Below are 20,967 nucleotides of genomic sequence, written 5' to 3'. Positions count from 1 at the left end.
CTGGCTGAGCTATTTGGGGGAGGTAAAGAGGGTGGTACAGAAGCCGAGAGAGTAGGAAAGATAAGGGCCTGGGCTCTTAGGGTGGAGCCACTGTGTTTTTTTAACTTTGAACTCTGAAGCCCTTGGTGGCAGGGTTCAGTCACTAACAGCACAAGTTTCATTGAATCAGTTCAAGGGTTGAAAGATTTCAAAAGCCCAAGCAAGTGTCAGGAGAAGATTAAACTTCGACACTGAGGCCGTGGTTCACTTTAAAAAAAAAAAAAAAATTTTTTTTTTTTTTTTTTTAAATCCTAAAAATTAACTTATACCCAGTATGCTTTGTCTTGAGTCATGAGATCCATCCATTCTTGACATCATCTAAACCTGCAATGAGAGCTGTATTGTAAAATCTTTTTAGGCATGTATTAGGTCTCTGTGAAAACTTGGTTTAAATGTAAACTTCATACTGCCCTGTCAGTTTTTGTCTTAATAAAATTATAGATTTATAATCCCTGATTTCTGTCTTGATTAAGTCTTGCCAGAAGTCTTTCTTGCCTGCTATTGCCTTATAGGTTCAGCCTCTATTGGAAATGGCTTCCACACTTGGATGGTTTTATTTCTTGGACACTGTAGGTGGCACAGTGGTTAAGAGCTCAGCTGCTGACCAAAAGGTCGGCAGTTCAAATCCACCAGCAGCCCCTTAAAACCCTATGGGGCAGTTCTACCCTGTCTTATAAGTGTCGCTATGGGGAGTCGGAATCAACTATACAGCAATGGGTTTATAGGATTGAAAATCTGGTTGCTGGCTTCAATCTTTAGTGATCTTGCCATATTAATGGCAATGCTTGGGAAAATGGGTGTTTGAGTAGGATTTAGATCCTAGCTCTGGTATTTCATAGATTTAACCTTGGCTAAAATCAGCTTCTGAGCTATGTGTTCCATATCTAAAAATACAGAGTTGAGAATTACATGAGACAAGTGTGTGAGTGCCTAGCATAAGCCCAGCATAGAGTAGGCTATTATTAAGAATATTCTAGTCTGGATATCTTTAATGAGATGGCGTATCTTTGGGAGGAATTCAGGAAATAAAGTAATCAGCCCCTCCAGAAATTTCCAGAATTGGCCTCATGTTTGAGCACTGAATTAAAATGTCTTCCATTTTCTTAACTTCATTTTCTGCCTGTTATTCTACAGCCATTCATAAAAAGGGGAAAGTGGTATTTCCACTGAGATCAATATAGTTGAACTGTACTCACGAATACAAAGCATTTGTTTCAGCTAAACTGATGCGCAGATACTTTTTTCAAAAAGCCTCCAAGGGGAGGTGTTGCGGAGAGTAGAGTGGAGCCAGGGAGGTTACTGAAGGTCTGGGCCATGGAGAGGCCTTTCTGTGCAGAGGAACAGAACAGCAGTCAGTCGCTACTAAGCTAAAGGGTTGGGCAAGATGGGTCTAACTGAAATTGGATTTCAGCCTTAGCATTTGTCCACAATGGGCTGCTGTTCAGCTTTAGCCTTAACCTACTTCATTGTCATTTCTGGCATTCTTGTACTGTTAAAAAACCATATAAATCTCCCCCAGGGAAGATACTGAAATTGATTGTGCACGCCCTGAAAGTTAAGGGGAAGGTAGACATTCAGAGAGGATTTTGTGATCTTTAGAAGCCAGTTGTCACAGTTCTAGATCCAAGGTTTAAAGATAAGTTTTTCTCAAGTGATTGTTGAAGCCGCAGATACATGCAGAAACACTAGAAATAAAAAACATCAATAGGCACACCAATCTTAAGTCTGCTTCAGAAAGTACTCAGAGAGCGCTTCTTAACGCAGTGCAAAAACCTGTTGGATGGCTTCTGTGAAATTGCGTCATCATCATAGACTAGCCCAGGTGTTGAAGCAGGGAGAGGTTTTTCAGTACTATTAAAAAAGGAAAGTGTACTAACAAGAGGACAGCATCGTTATTTGCACTCTTCTATGCTGAAGAGTCACTATGAGTGGAAATCAACTCGATGGCTACAGTTTTTTTTTTTAATGCTGGCCAAACCAAAAACCAAACCTGTTGCCGTCGAGTCAGTTCCAACTCACAGTGACCCTATGGGACGGAGTAGAACTGCCCAGTAGGGTTTCCAAGGAGCACCTGGTGGATTTGAACTGCCAGCCTTTTAATTAACAGCCGTAGATCTTAACCACCGCACCACCAGGGCTCCCCTCTGCAGGCAAAGCCCATCCAGTGCCTTGCTCCTCCACTCTTCAGTTAAGGGCGCTTCTGTTTAGCATCAGAAACGTACAGTGTAACACTTACTGTCAGGTGTAATCTTGTATTCCAGAACTCATTCTGTGATGGTCATATTCAGGCTTGGCTCAATATGATTTTAACTCTTGGCCATTTGGTATTTGGCCATGTGTGTTCAGTACACCTTTGCAGTCTGTGGCCCATAGCAGTGGGAATCTGCATTACAGTTAAATATCTCATAGTAAAGGGAAAATAATAAAGGAAATTGCTATTCCAAAATAATTTGGTGGAACCAGAACTCTAAAATCTAAAACTGGTTTTTTTCTGCAGTAGCTCTAGATCCTCAACTATGGAGCTGAGTTCTGTGTGAAATCGTATTAATCTGATCAGGTTATCTGATGTGTGAGTTGGCCTTCTCATGAGGATGTTGTCATTTAAAACTGAGAGCTGATGGGACTGAACCAAGTCCAGGCTCTGTGTTGTCTCCCCTCCAGAAATGGATGGAAATAAAAACATGACAACTAGGCCAGTATTCAGTTAAGTCCTTGCTTCACCTTGCCTTTTAGCAGTAGGAGGCAATCATGTAGAGGCGTCCTGGTATTTTGGTATGTGATGAATGGAGTTTGATAGAAGCGTAAGATCCCAAGACAACTTTATTATAATCTCTCTGGTTCTGCACATAACTTAGGTTTGACTGTGTCCACCAGCGAGGTTTTCTTCAAAGGCTACTGCTTTTCTACCAATGTGCTAAGTGTAACATTCAGCTCTCTTATGTGGATGACTTTTAATCAACCTTGGCTTTGTGAGCTTCCTCCTGAACAGATTGTGGATGTGTTGAAACAAATAAAATCTGAAATAAAACTATCCTGCTGGGATGAAAAGCATAGTTGGCTTTGCTTTGGGGGCTGGGTGGGGGAGTGGTAGGCACAGAGTGGTCTGTTTCTAAGGCTTTTTTTTTTTTTTTTTTTTTTTGCTTAGGCCAGTAGGTGGCAGAGAGAAACACTTGAGTTTAGACTATGTGCTGACAATTCAGCTTCTGTGTTTTTTTGTTTAGATTATGTAGCTTGTGTTAACATATTCTATGGGAAGACTGGGTCTGCATTGTGACCTCACTGGTTTCTATGGTGGTTTGTGATAGTACCAAGGCACTGTTTACCCAGAATGGATTTTTGAATCTGTTGACTTTGCCCGAGCCTGCCCTGTTCACTGTTTGCATGGCCCAGGGTCAGGCTGGGCAAGTTTGGGGCCTGGCTCTGGGACACTAGACTGTTGTTTCAGTTGCGGCTTCAGCCTTTAGCTTGAGAACTAGAAGGTATAAGTCAGCTGAATTAGTCTAATTAAACTTGTATTTAAAACAAAAGGCAGAGCTCCAATTCCTTGGCCTTTCTCTCTCCCCAAGTGAACTAGATTTTGTTTCCTTGATTGATAATAGCATCTGGATTCAAGTTAAATACTGTGCTGTGCAGCCTACCACCATTCTGAAGTTGAAGTTAGGATAGAAAGAACAAGCACCTTCATTGGTATCTTTGTATACGTAAAAATGAGGACGACGGCTTCTTTCCAGCTGATTTCGAAAACATGTCTTTAGCAAGGTCCCACGCTCTCACCCCTCCAGGGACATGTGCACTAGATTCTGTTTCTCATCTAATTCAGGCAGACACGGACTTTCAAAGAAGTCCCGGAGAGAACAAGGACAAACTCAAATCAGGTGTTCAGTTTCACGTGTATCCCAGCAATCCTGTATGCTCATTCTCCACTATCGAGTTCAAAACCAGAGGCAAGGAGCATGAATGGCCTCTGTGAGAAAAAAGTAAAGGTGGGAGAAACATTGTCCTTGACACAGTGAAAAAATGACAGGTTGAAGGTTTGTGATACGAAAACAAGGCTTAACTGCTCGTGATAAACACATGGGTTTTGCTAGAGAATGTCTACACTTGGTTGGGAAAATGACTGCCCGGAGAGCCAGATACCAATCTAGTATCTGTGTCTGCATCAATGTGGAAACATTCTTGCTGCACACCTGTTCACCAGGTAGTGCCCTAAAACTACGTATTTACTCTGAGGCTTTAAAGTTACTGCTCTTGGTCGGTGCCTATGTTCCAGCTAGTTGCCAAACAAACCTGGACGGCAGCAAGGTCTGGTTTAGCTGGGGGTTGTGAAAGCAGAGATGAAGCCAGCCTGAGGAAGGCAGAGCTATATGGAAAGTGCTTCCCCACTCACCAAGCTCTAGCTGACGAGTTACTGCTCAGCTTTTCCCAGTAAAGGGGACAAGGTCAGTCACGGAGGCCAGCTCTTGATGACACTGAGGCACATGTCTAAATCACTATATCCCCAGCTTCACGGTGAGATCCTGTGCAGGGCTGAGGCTGAAACAATGGGTCTAGTTCCATCTCCTGACGTGAATAAAATGTGTGGAAATTAGTTTGAATGATGCCTAACCAAAAGAAAAACCAAACCCACTGCTGTCAAGTCGATTCCGACTCATAGCAACCCTGTGACCATAGAATCGCCCCATACGGTTACCCAGGCTGTAAATCTTTACGGTAGCAGACTATCACATCTTTATCTCCAGAGTGGCTGGTGGGTTCAAATTGTCAACCTTTTTGGGTAGCAGCCAAGTGCTGTAACTGTTACACCAGTAGGGCTCCTTTGAATGAAGCCTAGGACTGCTAAAGTCAAGACAAAGCCCCACCCGCACAGCTCACCCTGAAGTCTGGTCCTTAGATAGGCTTCAGGCCCGCTCCCACACACCTTTCTGCCCCCTCACTCCAGTGAATTTGATTTTATTTCCTTGTCTTAGGTGATGGGTTAGTAGGTAGAAGCCCTTTCACAGGCCTTACTTGAGTTCTCATTTCCTGCCAGAAAGTGCCTTGAGGTTGGAACACCCACTCCACCTGCCAGCAGCAAAAAGAGGTCAGCCCCACACAGTGCTGACCAACTTGGCCCTGAGCCCCAGCTAATCAGCATGATCCTAGACACAACTATACATCCCTGTAAGGGGACGTGATGGGCAGCAAAAATACACTTTCCAAGTCCAGAGGCAACACTAGCAAAGGGGTAAAGAGCTTTTCTGTTGAAAAGTCTTTAAATCTGTGAAGTTAAAAAAAAAAAGTTGCAAAACAAGGTATAAAAGGTATAGCCTAATTGTGTACTAAAACAAAAAAATACATATACACACACTTCTGGGATACAAAAATATAGTCAGTTTACCTTTCTCTATTACAATTTTTTTTTTAAATCACCAGCATGGATTAAAGTTTTTGTCTTGCTTTCTAGGTGTTTTTTAAGAATCTTGGTTTTATCTGGCTTACAGACATCATCAATTCCTAATCAGGAAACAGCTCTTATTTACTATAACCAATTCTTTCCAACTAGAGATGGGGGGGCAGGGGGTACTTGTAAATTCAAACAAATCGTTAGAAATGTTGTTCTTAGAATTCTATTCCACCCCTCAGGACAACTCCAGTAGCATTAAAGGACTGGGCTGAGCCAGGCTGCACAGTGGTGCTCAGGAGTTCAAGATCACTGGTTCCATTATGGGGGGCCACAGCTCAGGGAGGCCTCAGGCACTTACTAAGCACCCACCCTGGAGAGGGTGGGCATGTGGCAGTTCCACAGCCACCTAGAGACACCTTAAAGCATCACAACCCTTCATAGGCTTGCTGTCAAAAGCAGTGTGAGGGAGAACGATACCTACTCAGCTGGGGAGGTTTTTTCAATGATGCCTTAAAACTCTGGGGCCCAGCTGCCTACTTCTCACTTTTCATCATCCCCACTGGCCGTGACTACACTCCAATACTCCGCTTGCCTTTGGCCGGTGGGGCCACCACAGAAGTAACAGCACCATCCAGCTTAAAAATGCAGTTTGTAGCAGGTGGGCAGGTAAGGAGCTGGGCCAGGTGATGAAACACCTCCACCTAGCTGACTTAGTTGTATGAGGGGAGGCTGGAAGAATTCTGAACCCTTCTCTGAGGCAGCACTAGCTGGCACATCCTATGAAGAGGTACAGAACACCTGCTTGGAAGGATCTATACAACATTTAAGAGTCCCCACCGTCAGCCTCCCCTGCTCTCCACCCACCTTCCCATGTGAACTCTGCCTCAGCCACACAATGGCCAGTCCTCCATGGGGCCTGTTTGCTTACCATCAATTTAAACTCAAAGTAGGGAAAAACTGCACTTGAGAATGAATCATCGTTTTATTTTATTTTGTCATGTGCTCACAGCATCTCTCTCCTCTCCCTGGCAGGTCACAGAGATAAATTAAAAATAAAATCTACAAGGAAAATAATTTATAAAAGCACTTCCCAGGCTCACGCCTTCTATCCCCACTGCTCAGGTAGAACACCCCCCCCATGGGGAGGGAAATCAGTGCTTCCCCCCCTCAACCCGCTCCTATTAGTCTGGAACAGGGTATTCCAGAGTCAGGCAGGGATGGCAGCAGTGACAGTTAAAGACACTGTGGTCCTGGAGCCATCTGGCCACCTCAGAGCTCCCTTCTCTGCTCCTCCAGGCAGTCTCCAGGAGCCCTGGTAAGGCAGGGCTGTGCAAAAGCTGCCTATGGCTGAGAGCCTGGGGGAAGGGTGCTCTCAGCCCCCACTTCATGCACTTCTCATTCTACAAAGAAACCCAAAAAAAAGAAACCAGACAGAGACCTCGGGACAGAGGAGAAAAATCCCAAGTGTTCACACAGTTACACGGAGTCTTTATGGCAAAGAGAACATTTAGCAGCTTTGAATATTGGGGCATCTCCTTTTTACTCATCACAAGCATTCTAAACCCTATAAGTGAAACAGTTTCAAGCCCTAAAAAAATCAAAGCGCAAGAAATTCTAAGGACTAGTTTTGTTGTTGCTGAGTTGTGTAGACTTTTTTTTTTTTTTTCAGTGACAAGCCCAGTTGGTAGGGGGAGGTCTGAAGGAAGGGTCACTCCCCAGTGTTGTGCTGAATACTGCCTGGAGGCTGTAGCGCTGGCTTCTCCCTCCACATCATCCCCCCTGCCCCACCACCACCCCCTGCCTCAGAGGCAGCCCCCAGAGGAGGCGGGCGCAGGCCCAGTACCGGGAGCACTGGTGGTCCAGCTACCTAACAGCTACAGGCAGCTGGTGGGGGGAGGGGGGTGGAAGAGTACAGCATTCACATGCGGGCTCTGATGGGGACAGTGGGTGCCTCCCTCAGAGGTGGCTGGAGCACAAAGGGAAATGGGAGTGGCAGGGCAGTGAGTGACATGCTTGGTGTTGGGGCTGCTGCAACATGGGGCCTCATGACCCTTCCTTCTTCACTCTGCCCTTTGACCCTAAACCTCAACGCCAGTGTTGGGTCCCTATGGCTCCCACCCCACTGAAAAATACTGGGAGATATCCAAGAGCCCCTTCAGGGATGCCAAAGGTACAGGGAGCAGAAAGTTAACAAGGCCCCCAGCCCAGCCTGCCCTGTGTCTGCATATCACCCCTCCCCAGAGTGAAATGGGGTTCACTCACACCAATAACCTAGTCCCACCCAAGTCACTACACCTGCTGCCTGGAATCCTGGCCAAAGCCAAACTTGACCTTCCCTTGGTTTTCTTCCCGCTTTGATTTCTTGGGGTTATTCTTCCTCCCTTCCAGGAACAAGACTTTCTACTACTTTCCCCTCCTCTCCCAAGTCCCTTCCTTTCCCTGTTGGCCTCTGCTCCATATAGCTCCCCTGCCTCCAGCAATGGCAGCACCACCCCTTCCCCTGAAGGTAAGGGGTAGGGGCGAGGACCCTCTCCACCCAAACGGTCTGGCCACTTTCACCCCACCCCCGTGGGGGGAAGCTGAGCCAGACAGCGCCTGCGCCCGCCTCTCCTGTACACTGACCCGCAGTCATCCCATCTGAGAAGATATATTGGGTAAGAAGGCATTAAAGTCCCCGCTGTAGGTCCAGGTCCAAGTCCAGGCCCAGCCCTTCAGTTTCGGTCTTGGTGAGCGTCAACCCCTTCCTCCCCAGGCTCACTTCCTCCGGTCCTTTGGCTTCCTCTCTTGCCGCCGAGCCTGCTGGTCAGCCAGCGTGCGGGGAATGAGAAGGACACTGCCATCCCCAGCATACTGGAGCGCGTACTGGCTGGGGGAATAGGGCCGCCCGTTCTCATCACGCAGCCGCCCAAACACCTCCTGGTACAGACTCTGGACCTTCTGCTTCATCTGCCGCAGTGACCGCAGGAACTCCACTTTCTCCCGCAGCAGCCGGGCTTTATCCTGCTGCAGGTCCTCCACATCTCGTTCCAAGTTCAGGATAGTGTCCAGCTTCCGCTTGCGGCAGTTCTGCGCCGCCATCTTGTTCTTGCCCCGGCGCCGGATGTCACGGATGAGGCTCAGCTGGGCCTCACTCAGCTGGTATTTGGAGAGCAGCTCGTTGAACTCCTCCACAGGCAGATTGATGATCTTGTCATTGGTGAAGGGGATCTTCATAGCTCGGGCTCGATGCTCATCCCGGCTCATCTGCTTGTCTAAGAAGTCTGCCTGCTTCTCCTTGCTGCCTTTCTTGAGGGTGCTGGGAGGCGGCAGGTTAGCAGAGTCGAGGGCACTGGGCGCCATGTTGTATGTGTGGTTGTGGCCCACATGCTCCAAATAGGGCAGGCAGGAGAGCTGAGATGGATCTTGATAGCTCATGCGGCAAAACTTGGAATACTCGGGCTGGTAGCCCACAGCACCCTCTGCCTCTTCTAGATCCAGGGCCTCAGAATCAGAACTGTAGCCAACAGCACCTTCCTCAGAAAAGGAGGAAGAGGCTGAGGAAGAAGCCGAGGAAGAGGAGGAAGAAGAGGAAGAGGAAGAGGAGGAAGAACTGCCTTCAGAGCTGCTCAGGGAGGAAGGGCTATGGCTCGAGTCCAAGGAGAGGCCTGAGTCAGAGTCAAACTCCTCTTCCAGCTGGGAGGCCTGCACAGGGTTAAAGCCTTCTTCAATGGCCAGGTCCATGAGGCTAATCTCATCCAGCATGGCTTCATCCAGAAGGCCCCCCAAGGGGTCAGGCAGCTCTGGGCCTGCTGTGTCATTGGTGGTGCCATTGAGCTGGGGTGGAAAGAAGAGCCCCGCCAGGTTGGTGGAGCCAAAGGTGGAGTTGAGGCTGGTGGAATTGCTGGGGACCAGGGGGAGCAGTGTGGAGCTGCCAGCCACAGGCAGGCTCTCCACCTCAGGGCTGAAGAGGGAGAAGTCCTGGCTGCAGCTCCCCAGAGACGCCTGATGCAGGCTGACATTCTGATTGATGGGAGTGTTGGGGGCAAGGCTGTAGTTGGTGCTCAGTGGGTCTCCAGGAGGGGTGTTGTACAGGATTTCACTGGTCGACGTGTTTACTTCCATGGCCTGGGAGGGGAGAAACGCATCATTGTTCCGGAGTGTGAGGAGCAAACTCCCTCTCCAGGTGTGGAGAGGGAGGAGGGTGCACACACTGTAGGCTCCCAACAGAGCCCCAGCTGCACTGGTGTAAAATAAAAGGTTGGAAACCAAAGCTCACAGGGTCAGCTCTTGGCCAGCTTGGTCCACCAGACCTGAGAGAGATGGGCTCCTCCTTCCTGTGGACTCCACCCCAAATGCAGGACATGACCGGGTCCTGGACACATTTGGCCAGACTCCCCCCATCTTAAAGGGAGACTAAGGAAACCCATAACCCTAACTACCTCCTCACCACTACAAGATCAGCACCGTGAAAAGAACACCCAGACTTAGGAATTAGAACCAGGGCTTCAAACCGGTTTGAATTGGTTCAGTCATGGCTGACGAAATGAAATCAAAACAGACCCAAATTTTTACAATTTGGGTAATTCGGAATGCGAAAAATTACGGGTCAAAGCCCTGGAATGGGAGACTCGGAAAAGGCATAGCGAGCTCTTTCCAGAGGCTAATGCGTGAGACTGGATTACTGGCAGGACTGTGGAGAGTGACACACATTCAAAGCCGCAAGGTCGGCCGCCATCTTTGAGTGTGGCAGTGCCGTTTCTGACTCTGTGCCCACGGGCGAGAAATTTTGTTGCTATGTTATATGTACGCTATCCTTGTTTTCTAAAAGGGAAATGAAGCTTCTAGCAAGGCTTCGATCCGTAATTTTTCTTGTTCTACCAGTTCACCCAAAATTTAAAAATTCCAGTCTGTTCCAGTTTCACTTTCTTGGCCATAACTGAAGCGGGAAGAATCAGTTCAAAGCCCCAATTAGAACACCTTTAAAATAATACTGGCAGAAGACCAGAAGAGCTAGCTGGTGCCCAGCTACAATCAATGACTGCCCTGACGGGGAACACAACAGAGAACCCCTGAGGGAGCAGGAGAGCAGTGGGATGCACACTCCAAATTCTCATAAGACCAGACTTAACGGTCTGACTGAGACTAGACGGACCCCGGTGGTCATGGCCCCTAGACCTTCTGTTAGCCCAAGACAGGAACCATTCCCAAAGCCAACTCTTCAGACAGGGATTGGACTGGACAATGGGTTGGAGAGGGACGCTGGTGAGGAGTGAGCTTCTTGGATCAGGTGGACATGTGAGACTATGTTGGCATCTCCTGCCTGGAGGGGAGATGAGGGGGTCGAGGGGGTTAGAAGCTGGTGAAATGGACACGAAGAGAATGGAAGGAGGGAGCAGGCTGTCTCATTAGGGGGAAAGCAATTGGAAGTATGTAGCAAGGTGTACGTAAGTTTTTGTGTGAGAGACTGACTTGATTTGTAAACTTTCACTTAAAGCACAATTAAAAAAAAAAACATACTGGCTGATCAGAGTACTGTGAGGGCCAAGTGAGACGATGATGGCTGTCAAGCACCACATGAATCAATGCTAGAATTAACACCAAACCTTGGAAACACCCAGCCAAGTGACTCTGCCTGAGAGAACGGAAGAAGGCACACCCAGGCGGCAGGCCCTGCTTTGGAAAGCTAGTCTACCCCTCACTCCACTCCCTGCCGCCCCAAGGAGACACCTGGGGCGTACAGTTCAGAGAAAGAGAGGTGTTACTACTTCTTTCCCCAGAGGTGAAAAAACAAATCCGAGGGGTTTGTCCCCTGTTCTGATAACCCTACCTGCATCTCCATGATGGACATGAGATCCTGCCACTGCTGTTCCAAGTCAAATGGTGACTCTGTCCCCGTCAGGAGAGGAGACAGGAGGTTGTTCTGAAGAGGTGGAGGCTCACTCTCACTAGGCACTGCTTCTGTTATGCTGGAAATATCTGCTGGAAACTGGGGTCAAAACAGAGGCTTTAACAGGGGAGGAAAAAAAACTACCTTCCGCTTTCCTCCCAGAGGCTACCACCTGCTTTCTGTGTCTTCCTTCCTCTGATTCACCCCCAGAAGCCAGGACAAGGCCAGAACCAAGAGTTGGCACCTTAGCCAGCCATGGAGGAACATGCCAGGTGCAGGCAGCCCTGCTCAGTGGGCTCTCCCTGAGCCCTGCTCACCTCAGCATTCTCCCCAAAGGGGCAGGTGGCCTCCAGCAGCCTAAGGCACTCTTCCAGGGACAGGGCCGTCTGGTCCTCCCCACCAGGCACCTGTGGCAACAGCAACTGTAAGTCTGACTGACCTGGGCCTTGGCTGCCTGCAGGCTGAGGCCTCCTCCCAGCCTGTCCAAGGGGAAACTGCATGGGGAGCTGGCTGACTGCAGGCCTGCAAGCTCCCTCCCATTCCTGGGACAATGGCTGGCCCTGAATCCCAAACTCCAGAGGACAAGGGAGACGGAAGAGTCCTAAAGCAGGCAGGAGGATGTCCGAGGCTTTGCCTCCTCTGTGCTGTTGCCAGGGCCTGGCCCCTCTGCAACTACTGCTCACCACGCCCCCTCCCTGGCCTAGCCAGGGCTTACGGACCACAACACAGAATACACGTTCTGGTCCATCCCCCAGTCACAACCTGTTCTCTTGAAGGGGACATTCCTGGAAGACCTCTACCCGAAGTCTGTGTGTTTTGGGGGGTAGGGAAAAAAGAGAACCCGGTAGGTGGAGGCGTTGTTACCTGTGCAGGGAAGCTCTCCCCAGTTTCTCCATCCACTAGCAGGTTCCGCGCCAGAGCCTCTGCATCCTCACCGGGCCAGGTGTCCCCCTGCTCTCCTCCATCTCGCAGCTCTTTGTCCACATCCTGCTCCTTCTGGCGATGACTATAGTCAAAAATCTCGCGCCCAGCCCCCAGATCAATATCCTGTCGCCAAAGGATGTCAATCAGATCTATGTCCTGAAAGACAGACCACCATGACTTTACTCTCAGGTCCCAAGGGCCCCTCCCTGTCCTGCTCCTCAGAGGTCCCTTCTCCTGTCACTCCAATTAGTCCTGGATGGAGCCTCTCCCAGTCCTACACCTGCCCCTCTGCACCAGCAAGGCTTCACTCATCTATTTCCAAACACCACCCCCACACCCCCCCCCCCAAAAAAGAGCCACTATCAAGAACCACTAGCGTGACCATCACCATATAAACCTGTGGGTTTAAGATCTGGACCAGAGGCACACCCAGGCTAGTCAAGGCCACCTCCTCCCTACATAAGAAGGAAGAGGGCAGCAGGAGGCACTTTTCATTTTAGGAAGAGAACCCCCTAAAACTTGGTCTATAGGGAGCTGGCCATGGCAAGCAGGGGCAAACTGTCATGCAGAATTGCTTCTTAGTGGCCAGGCTTGCATCAGCCTATGGTGCCATTTCATTTGCATAAAGGGGTGGGGTGGGCTGGAAAGGAAAATCCCTGCATTTCCAACCACCTGATGCAACCAATGACAACGCTGGGCTATCTCCAGGCCTCCCTCCAGCCATTCCCCTTCCCTGGCTGACAGAGGAATGAGACTGAACACCCACAACTCTTAAAGACCAGGCTCACCTCCAGAACCATCCCTGCCAGAATTCCCATTCTCAGCTGATCCCAGCCAGCTGCCTTGGTCCCAGGAGAGCCTCAGGCAGAGTCAGATGATCCCACTGGTCGCCCCACCCAGCCAGGCAGCCCCACTGTGTCCCCTCATCCAGTGCTCTCACTCCCTCCTTACCACACCCCACGACTTTCCGACTTCCCGCCTCCCCAGCCAGTCAATTCATTCAAGGACATAACCCGCATCACTCCTCAACTATGAATGCTGCCTTGGGCACCAAAATGCCTCCCTCCAGATCTACTCTAGTGGCTCCTGACCAGTTCCTGCACCAACCACCACCCACACTGCCACCAGCACAGAACCTCCAATAAATAAGAGCCATTTGGGGTTCACGTACGTGCCGCCCCCTGTGGCTGAATCCTCCCCACCGGCCTGAGGAAACTAAACTGTTGCCCTCCATTCAGCAGTTAAAAAGCAGATACTTTCCAGAAAGCAGTATCTTAGCCCCACCTCCCTAGCCTTAACCAGAGATCCCTTTCCCACCATAATCCTCCCGACCCTAAGACCTCCCAGTTGTACCTCTCCCTACAGTCTCCCCACATACACCAACCTGAACAGAAGCCCTGGACCCAGGAGCAGAGGGGGGCTGGGCCACCCGGTGACCAGCCAGCAAAGAGTTAAGGGGCTGGCTCTCTTTGGCATGGCCCCCACCACTGTGAGAGCTTCGGTCCAGGCGGGTCATGGTCTGCGAGATGAGCCCCAGGGCAGCCGGTGCCGGGAAGCCGGGCAGGGGGCTGCAAGGAGCTCTTGGCTTGCGGGGAACACACCAGGCTGGAAGGGTGGCCCCTTGCTAGCTCCAAGGGGCCCGAGGAGGGTGCCCCGCCCGTGCTGCTGCCTGGGCGGCCCAGCCCAGCCCCCTTCCTCCATCCTTGAGCAGCCCCCTCCCACCTCACAACCCCAGTTCCACTCAGGCACCCGGCAGCCCCCACCCTGAGCTCACCGCAGAGGCTGCAGTGAGATGGGACTCCCACCCCATGCTCCGGGCTCAAGCTGCAGAGGAAAGCAAGCGCCCTCCTGGGCCTATCCTCCCGCTCCTCCCTCGCTCCCCCTCCCCACGCCCCCCAAACTTGTTACCTAGGCTGCAGCAAGGAGCCAATCCCCTCCCCCTTCCCCCCCTCCGCAGGTCACTGCTGAGGCTGCAGAGAGCCAATCCCCTCCCCCAGGTCAGCAGCTGGGCTGCGGAAAGAGCCAATCCCCTCCCACTGTCGTTACCTAGGCTGCGCGGAGAGCCAATCTCCTCCCCCAAGCCTCCGCTGGAGATGCGAGGGAGCCAATCCCCTCCCACCGCCTGTTACCTAGCTGCAGCCGGCAGCCAATCTCTGCACCAGGGCAGCTGGGGAAGCTGCCGCAGGAAGCAGCCCATCCCAGGGCCGCCTCCGTCTCCTTGAGGAGATGCACCCAGGGGCGGGCAGCCCCACCCAGCCCAGCCAGTCAGCTGGGGTGGTGCAGTAAGTGCCCTGGGGGAAGGGGTGGCACGCTGCTCCCTCCTGTCGCAGCTTGCCCCTCCCACAGCTTCTCTGGAAGCTAAGTTCTTCCCGGGAGTGGAAGCAGTTTTCCAGTTCCTCCAGAGGGCTGTGCCTGGCCCTCCTCTAGCCCAAGGATCACAAGCCAAGCTGGGCAGGAACCCAGTACACACAGGCCCACTGTGAACTAGGGGCTCTGTCACCCTAAAATAGGTCAGACTAGAGGAAAGATGAAAGCCATGTGCACACGTGCAGAATGGCACATCCTGGCCAGGCCCAGCCCCAAGCATGAGAGGAGGCACAACCTGAGACCCTGCACTTAGGAAGACAGGTGCTCAGCAGGACCCTGGCCGCCGGTATGTCCCCCACTCCCCCATTTTGTTCAAAAGTGTTCTCTGCGCACCCTTTCAAAGCAGGAAAAAGGCCCTTGTCATCAGTATGGCAGTCAGACTCTGGATTGGCTTCTGAGGGGGAGATGCAGCTGCCCCCTCTCCACTGCTGCTTCACTCAAGCCTAAGGTCAGGGCGGAGAGACAGTATGTTCTCCTTGGTCACAAACTGCTCTTAGCCTGGAAAGAGCTGTAAACAGGCCACCCCCCTGCTCTGGGCAGAGTGCCAACCTTGAGGGGAATCCTATCCCTGATGAGGGCCCAGGCTATGGCTGTCCATCGAACAGGCCTGGCAGCAGGGGAGCACTGCCACTCCAGGGATAATACTAGCTCCAGCAGTGCCTGTCACATGCTCTGGACCTGGGTATTTTTATCCCTGAGTTGCTGAGGAAATGTTCTAGACACATTATAATCCTCCCTTCCCCCATACCTAGCCTAGGCCCCTAATACCGGTCCCTCACCAACCCCCAAAGAGCGCAGTGATAGTCTGGGGTCAGGGAAAGCACAACCTTTATGAGGGCCCAGAAACAAAGGGAAAACAGAAACCTGCTCAGAAAGCAGGTTTGCCCCAACCCATCCAACTATAGTCAAAATATCTCATCCCATTCCACCCCTAGAGCATGCCCGCAGGACAGGCGCAGAGCTCCCCCTGCAGGGCCCCTGCCCAGGTTCCAGGGAGCAGGCCCAGTTACACCCACCCCTTGGAGAGCTGCATAGGAGGCACCCTTCTTCTGACCACTGTGCCAAGACTGGAAACCAAGTGGCATTATAAGAATTTAAGAGGCACGGAGAGGTAAGACATGCTCAAGCTGCCCATGCTCAGATAACCCTAAACCAACCAAACCCGTTGCTGTCGAGTCAATTCCAACACATAGCAACCCTACAGGGCAGAGTACAACTGCCCCACAGGGTTTCCAAGGCTGTAAATCTTTATGGAAGCAGACTGCCACATCTTTCTCCCACTGAGTCGGACTGCCGACCTTTTGGTTAGCAGCTGAGCGCTTAACCACTCCACCACCAAGGCTCCTCAGATAACCTCAGTCTCTCTCAAAGTCGATCCCACATGAGCCAGCTGAGCATCCAGCAAGGTTTCTCAACCTTGGCACAACTGATATCTGGGGCTGGATAAATCTGTTGTGGAGGCTGTCCTGTGCGTTTTCAGATGTTTAGCAGCATCCATGGTCTCTCCCCACTACATGCCTGTTGTGACAACCAAAAATGTCTCCAGACAATGCCAAATGTCCCCTGGGGGACCAAACTGCCCCCAGTTTAGGCTCGCTGGCCTGGAGAAACCCACATTCTTCGACAATCACTAACATTCAGAGAACTAAGGTCAGGCACAGGCTCAGATGCAGGAAGGCAGGCAAAACCTTGTCTGACCTAGTAGGCAGGGGAGCCAAGTTCTCCAGCTCTGTGGAGCTTTTTCTACACTCCACATCCCCTCCTTGGACATCCCACACCCTCACCCAAGACTAAGCTCTGGAAAACCCAGCCCAATACAGCCATCTTCCCTAGTGGCCAGGAGAGTGCAGAGGGTCTCTCCTTAAGGTTGGGCGGCAAGCCAGAGCCACAGCCAGATGTGATCTTAGCATTGTGCTGGTGAGGGGAGGAGCAGTAGCCATTCACAGGGCTAAAGGCAACTGCATCACTCTGCCCAGAACAGTCAGAAAGCCACATGACAGGAGCGAAAGATCTCCTCTGGTAGCTCAAGGCAAGCAGAATGCAGCTTCTCTTCAAGCTCCCAGCCCTCTCCTCCCTAATCCCTGCAGTAAGCTTTCAGCAAAGAACAGGAGCCTTGAACCTCTCCAGGCCAGGAATAACTCTCCAAATCTAGCCCTTGGCTCAGGCCCCCGGAGAGCTGACTTATCAGGACCTCACAACAACAACAGGCCTGACCACAAAGGAAGAGAACTTCAGGGTATGGATGTGTTTTGATTGGGGAGCGGGGCGGGGGGGGGGGTACTGGGCAAAAGTCCACAAAGTATTTGTGTCTTAGCAACAGATACACACTGCATCAAAGCCCATCACAACATGATCCCTCCCCAGCCCTGAGCCTCCAGAAGTCATGTTGAAATCCAAGCAGTAAACATGCTGGCATGTTCTAGGAACCTCCCACTGTCCTGACGGTATGTTAAGAGGTAGGTCAATGGTTCAACACAGTGAAATGCTCCCAGCCCCCAAACCTGACCTCAAAGTCAGCCTATTCCCATCCACGAACAATGCCTGAGGCTCCCCCTGGAACCTACCTGGTTCTTTAAAGGGATTAGTGCTGTGACCACAGTCTTTCAGGACCAGCCCACCCCCCTACCCCCAGGCCCCACCCACTCACCACAGGGCCACTAACCTCTTTGGTTAAGTCTCCACTGACTGGAGGGGCTACAGCCCCCAAATCCTCCAAATCTTCACTGAATCCCTGCTCCGTTTCGCTTTCTCGCACCCCGTTGTCTGGGCCTGTCACATCCTGGAGGCCACTGGAACTCTCGAGGGCGAGGCCTGAACTGGGCTGGCTGCCAGAAACAGACCCCTCCGGGTCCCGGTGGACCAGCCAGGCGTTTACCTCAGTGGTCGGCACCTGAAACCTGTCCAGGGCCCTCACCTGACTGAGGAGCCGCCGGGCAGTGAAGTAATTGTCCAGGTCTATGCTCTTGGGGTGGATACCATAGCCATCCAAAGTATTCCTCAGGTTGTGGAACTGGGTCTGAGTATAGGCAGAACTGGGCCCCAGGATGATCTCCCGGAGCGGGGGGAGCTGTGAGGTCAGGTAAGTATCCACGTCCACCCGCACCCCAATCAAACTCAGCAGAATGGTGAACTGAAGGAGTCCTTCCGTTAAGTATTTCTTCAGAGAAAGCATTGCTGAAGGACCAGAATGTTTATGCTTTTTGGTTTTTAAATCTTCCAAAATACAAATCAAGGCCACTGCTCTGCTGCTTCAGCCAGCAAATTACCCTCCTCAGTGCCAAACCCTGCACCTCACCCTGGCAGAACACAGGGGCTGAGCTCCCTGACGGCCCCAGAGGAAAGCACACCCCGTGGAGCCAAGGCCACACTCCAGACCACATTCACTTTTCCCTTCTTGACACCTCACCTCTGAAAGCGCAACTGTTCCTAACCCAGTCCAGGCCCTCAGGGCCCACGAGACTTACTGTCTCCACAGTCCACATACAGTCACTTCCTCACTCACATTAGCTGTCCTCTCTGTAGATTCCACTGCAGGCTGTTCTCAGAAACAGCTGATGGATTTTTTTTTTTTCCTTTTCCCTCCTAAGGTTTATTTTCTTTGGCTGGAGCTACAGGCCTTTTGTCTTGGGTCAGAGTGTCCCGCCTCCTCCACACTTACCAGGGGGGTTTCCAGAGAAACCTGTAATGGGAATCACAAGAGCAACAGGGTAAGATTCCATGCTCTGCACACCATGACCGGGGTAGGAAAACCTTCATGGTAGAAGGCAGGAAACACATTCTAAGAAAAGGCCACTTTTACAGAACGAAAATGAGTCACTTATTATACTCTCAAAAACAAACAAGCAAGCAAACAAATCCTGTTACAAACCCGATAACTGTAACAGCAAAATATCACTCATAAAGGATCCCTGCTACTGAATATTACATTTGCCATACCCTAAAAGGCAGTCTACTTTGAATAAGCAAACAATGCCCAGGGCATCCAAAATATTTTACATGTTGCCCGACTTACCACCCCTCCCCGCCCCAACACTCTACCCAGCTTCTATTTTTAGTGTGAGAAGTCAATTTCCCATCTTAACGTTAAGTTGGTTTCCCATCTCTCCGAAGAAAACTGCCTACAATCCTTGCCCTTTCCAACTCTAAAGTGGAAAGATTATTAATGTGTAAGGGGGTCAGAGGACATGGGGACAACGGTCAGGCCACCACTTTACACAAGAGAATAATACCTCTTGTTTTTTTCAACTTTGAAATCTGATTTTCCCTTTGCTATCACTCTCTCACATTAAAAAGAAGAGAGATGGTGGGGGCCTGAGGTCGGATTATTCCGTCCAGAATTTGCATAGACAGGTTTTATTTTTATTCACCTTCTGAGCCAAACCACTAGGTTATGGCCAAATTCTCAAGCCAGACTGCCAGGTGGGGAGGGGGTAAATCTGCCTTTCAGTTTCTAGTCTACGTCTGAGCTGCCATTAATTTCATAAACCAAGACATCCCCCTCTCCTCTTACTGTTGTAACCCATCTACCACCTTCAGTCTAAACGGAAAAGCGATCTACACACACACAAACACAATCTGGTCAGAGTAAACACAATTGCGACCCAGGATTCCTACTCTCTCGTTCTCACGCAATTTAGTATTAAAACCTCCCAAGAGCCAATTAAGTTTGAGAAACCGGCCAAATTCCCTTAAAGATCGGGTAGGGCCACAGGACCCTGGTCTGAGTCCGGGCCAGTCCCACCCTACCCCGGATACCCGAGTCCGGTTGGGACCAAGTCGCCATGCCCACTCTCAGCGTCTCGGCCTCCAGCCTTCCGGGGCAGCAGCGAACAAGTGTTATTTTCCCGGCCTTGACCCACCCTTAAAGCCAAACCCACCCCGCCCTCCGGCCATATAGCCCCACCCCGCTCCCAACCCGGGCCTAACACCACGCCTTCCAGTGCCCTCAAACCTCCCCAGGCCGACCTACGCCGGAGTCGGCCTCTTCCCGGCCCTGCGGCCCCTCGCTGCCAGACCCCGGCCCCGATGAAAACCCTGCTTGGCCGCCCGCTCCCACACCTGAGCCTCAGCTCCACCCCGCCGCCCCTCACGCCATAGGTCTCGGCCCCGCGGCGCTGCGCCCCTCCCGTCAAGGGGAGGAAGAAATGTGCCCGATACCCTTGCCTGCGCTCGGCGTCCGCCGCTGCCGCCACAGCAGGCCTGCAGCCTGAGTCCCGGCCTCGCCGCCGCCACCGCCGGCCGGCCTAGAGCTCCCCTGCCTCCGCGTCCCTCCCCGCCCCCTCCTTCCACCTCGCTCGGAAGCCCTCCCGCCGCGGCTACCCAGTAACAGGTTTCTCCAATCAACAAGCCGAGAGCGTGGCGGTCGCCGGATGTAGCGTTGATTGACAGAAGAGAGAGCCCAATGGCTGAATGAGTCTCCTCCTCTGCCTGCCAATCTCCCAAGACTGACATGATCCACGGCCCAATGAGTGTCTAGGCCCGCCCCGCAGCGTGGTCCCACCAATGACTGGCACGAAGACTCTAGTGCCTGGCTTTCTGGACCCTTCCGCCGAGCGCGACTGCGGGAGGTGTTATAGACTGGGCGCTGAGCTAAATCTACAGGGTAGGCGCTTCCAGTGCATTGGGCTGAGAAACGAGGGCCTAGGACAGGTAGTGGGAGGTGGAATTGCCGCCGGAGCGCGGAACTCTCCTCTTGAGGGTTCCCACGGTGACTTGCAAAAGTCCAGTGATAACCGAAAGGGCCGGGGCGGGGCACGGAACATGTGGTCCTCCCGGCGGCGACTCTCGTGCCACCATCTTGGATGCTGGCAGCGGAAGCTTGTATCCCAGCTTCCTAACCGTGCTGGCCTGGCGCCCTTCAACCCCTCCAGTCTGTGACCAAAAACCCGTTGCCGTGGAGTCGATTCCAACTCATAGCGACCCTATAGGGCAGAGTAGAACTGCTCCATAGGGTTTCCAAGGAGCGCCTGGTGGATTCGAACTGATGACCTTTTGGTTAGCAGCCGAGCTCTTAACCACTATGCCACCAGGGTTTCCCCAGTCTGTGACGGTTGTGGCTAATGTCCCAAGCAAGAGTCTCACCTCGGAAACAGCCCTACGGGTGGGTTCCTACGGCGCTGGTGGAACGTTGGGGTGTGAGAGATGTGGTATAGCGATATTTTTCATGACAGAAACACCTTCTAGAGCCCGCTGGTACTCCCCCAGCCCAGCCGCCCACGGAGCTTGGTCTTTCTCTTTAGGAACTTTACTCAGTTGACAGGAGTTCTGCATTCCCATCTAGCCATGCTTTCTGAAACATCTTTTTTTGACTGGAGCTTTAATCTACCCCAACATCACCTGGGGAGTTTGTTAAATTTGCAAATTATGGCGGACCAATAACCTGCCTGCA

General features: G+C 51.6%; 1 protein-coding gene across 6 annotated transcripts; it reads right to left on the bottom strand.

The window, feature by feature from the left end:
• Positions 1–6,385: 6,385 nt before the first annotated feature.
• NFE2L1 (NFE2 like bZIP transcription factor 1) lies at positions 6,386–19,848 on the bottom strand. Of its 6 annotated transcripts, none has more exons than XM_010594364.3 (6): positions 19,737–19,848; positions 17,242–18,258; positions 12,153–12,368; positions 11,606–11,695; positions 11,229–11,387; positions 6,386–9,526 (listed from the first exon to the last, which is right to left on the bottom strand). In XM_010594364.3, exons 2-6 carry the CDS (start codon positions 17,749–17,751, stop codon positions 8,177–8,179), a joined length of 2,325 nt encoding a protein of 774 aa, XP_010592666.1. In that variant the 5' UTR covers positions 17,752–18,258; positions 19,737–19,848; the 3' UTR covers positions 6,386–8,176. The 6 variants fall into 6 exon arrangements, with proteins under 6 accessions (XP_010592666.1, XP_064127248.1, XP_003414718.1 ...); XM_064271178.1 differs by having other exon boundaries at positions 19,743–19,848; XM_003414670.4 differs by lacking the exon at positions 19,737–19,848 and adding an exon at positions 19,335–19,448.
• Positions 19,849–20,967: the final 1,119 nt, after the last annotated feature.

Source organism: Loxodonta africana, chromosome 18, assembly GCF_030014295.1.
Source record: "Loxodonta africana isolate mLoxAfr1 chromosome 18, mLoxAfr1.hap2, whole genome shotgun sequence".
In the NCBI taxonomy this organism is placed as follows: domain Eukaryota; kingdom Metazoa; phylum Chordata; class Mammalia; order Proboscidea; family Elephantidae; genus Loxodonta; species Loxodonta africana.
Note: the sequence above shows the minus strand (reverse complement) of the source record. Positions and strands in the feature narration are given on the sequence as shown.

What these genes read in the sequence shown, in the direction of transcription:
- NFE2L1 (XM_010594364.3), bottom strand. Translation starts at nt 17,751, where the DNA reads ATGCTTTCTCTGAAGAAATACTTAACGGAAGGACTCCTTCAGTTCACC. An exon ending in GGGAGAGCTTCCCTGCACAG is followed by an intron (nt 11,696 to 12,152) that starts GTAACAACGCCT and finishes CTGTTGCCACAG; the next exon opens with GTGCCTGGTGGGGAGGACCA. An exon ending in CCTTTGGGGAGAATGCTGAG is followed by an intron (nt 11,388 to 11,605) that starts GTGAGCAGGGCT and finishes TTTTGACCCCAG; the next exon opens with TTTCCAGCAGATATTTCCAG.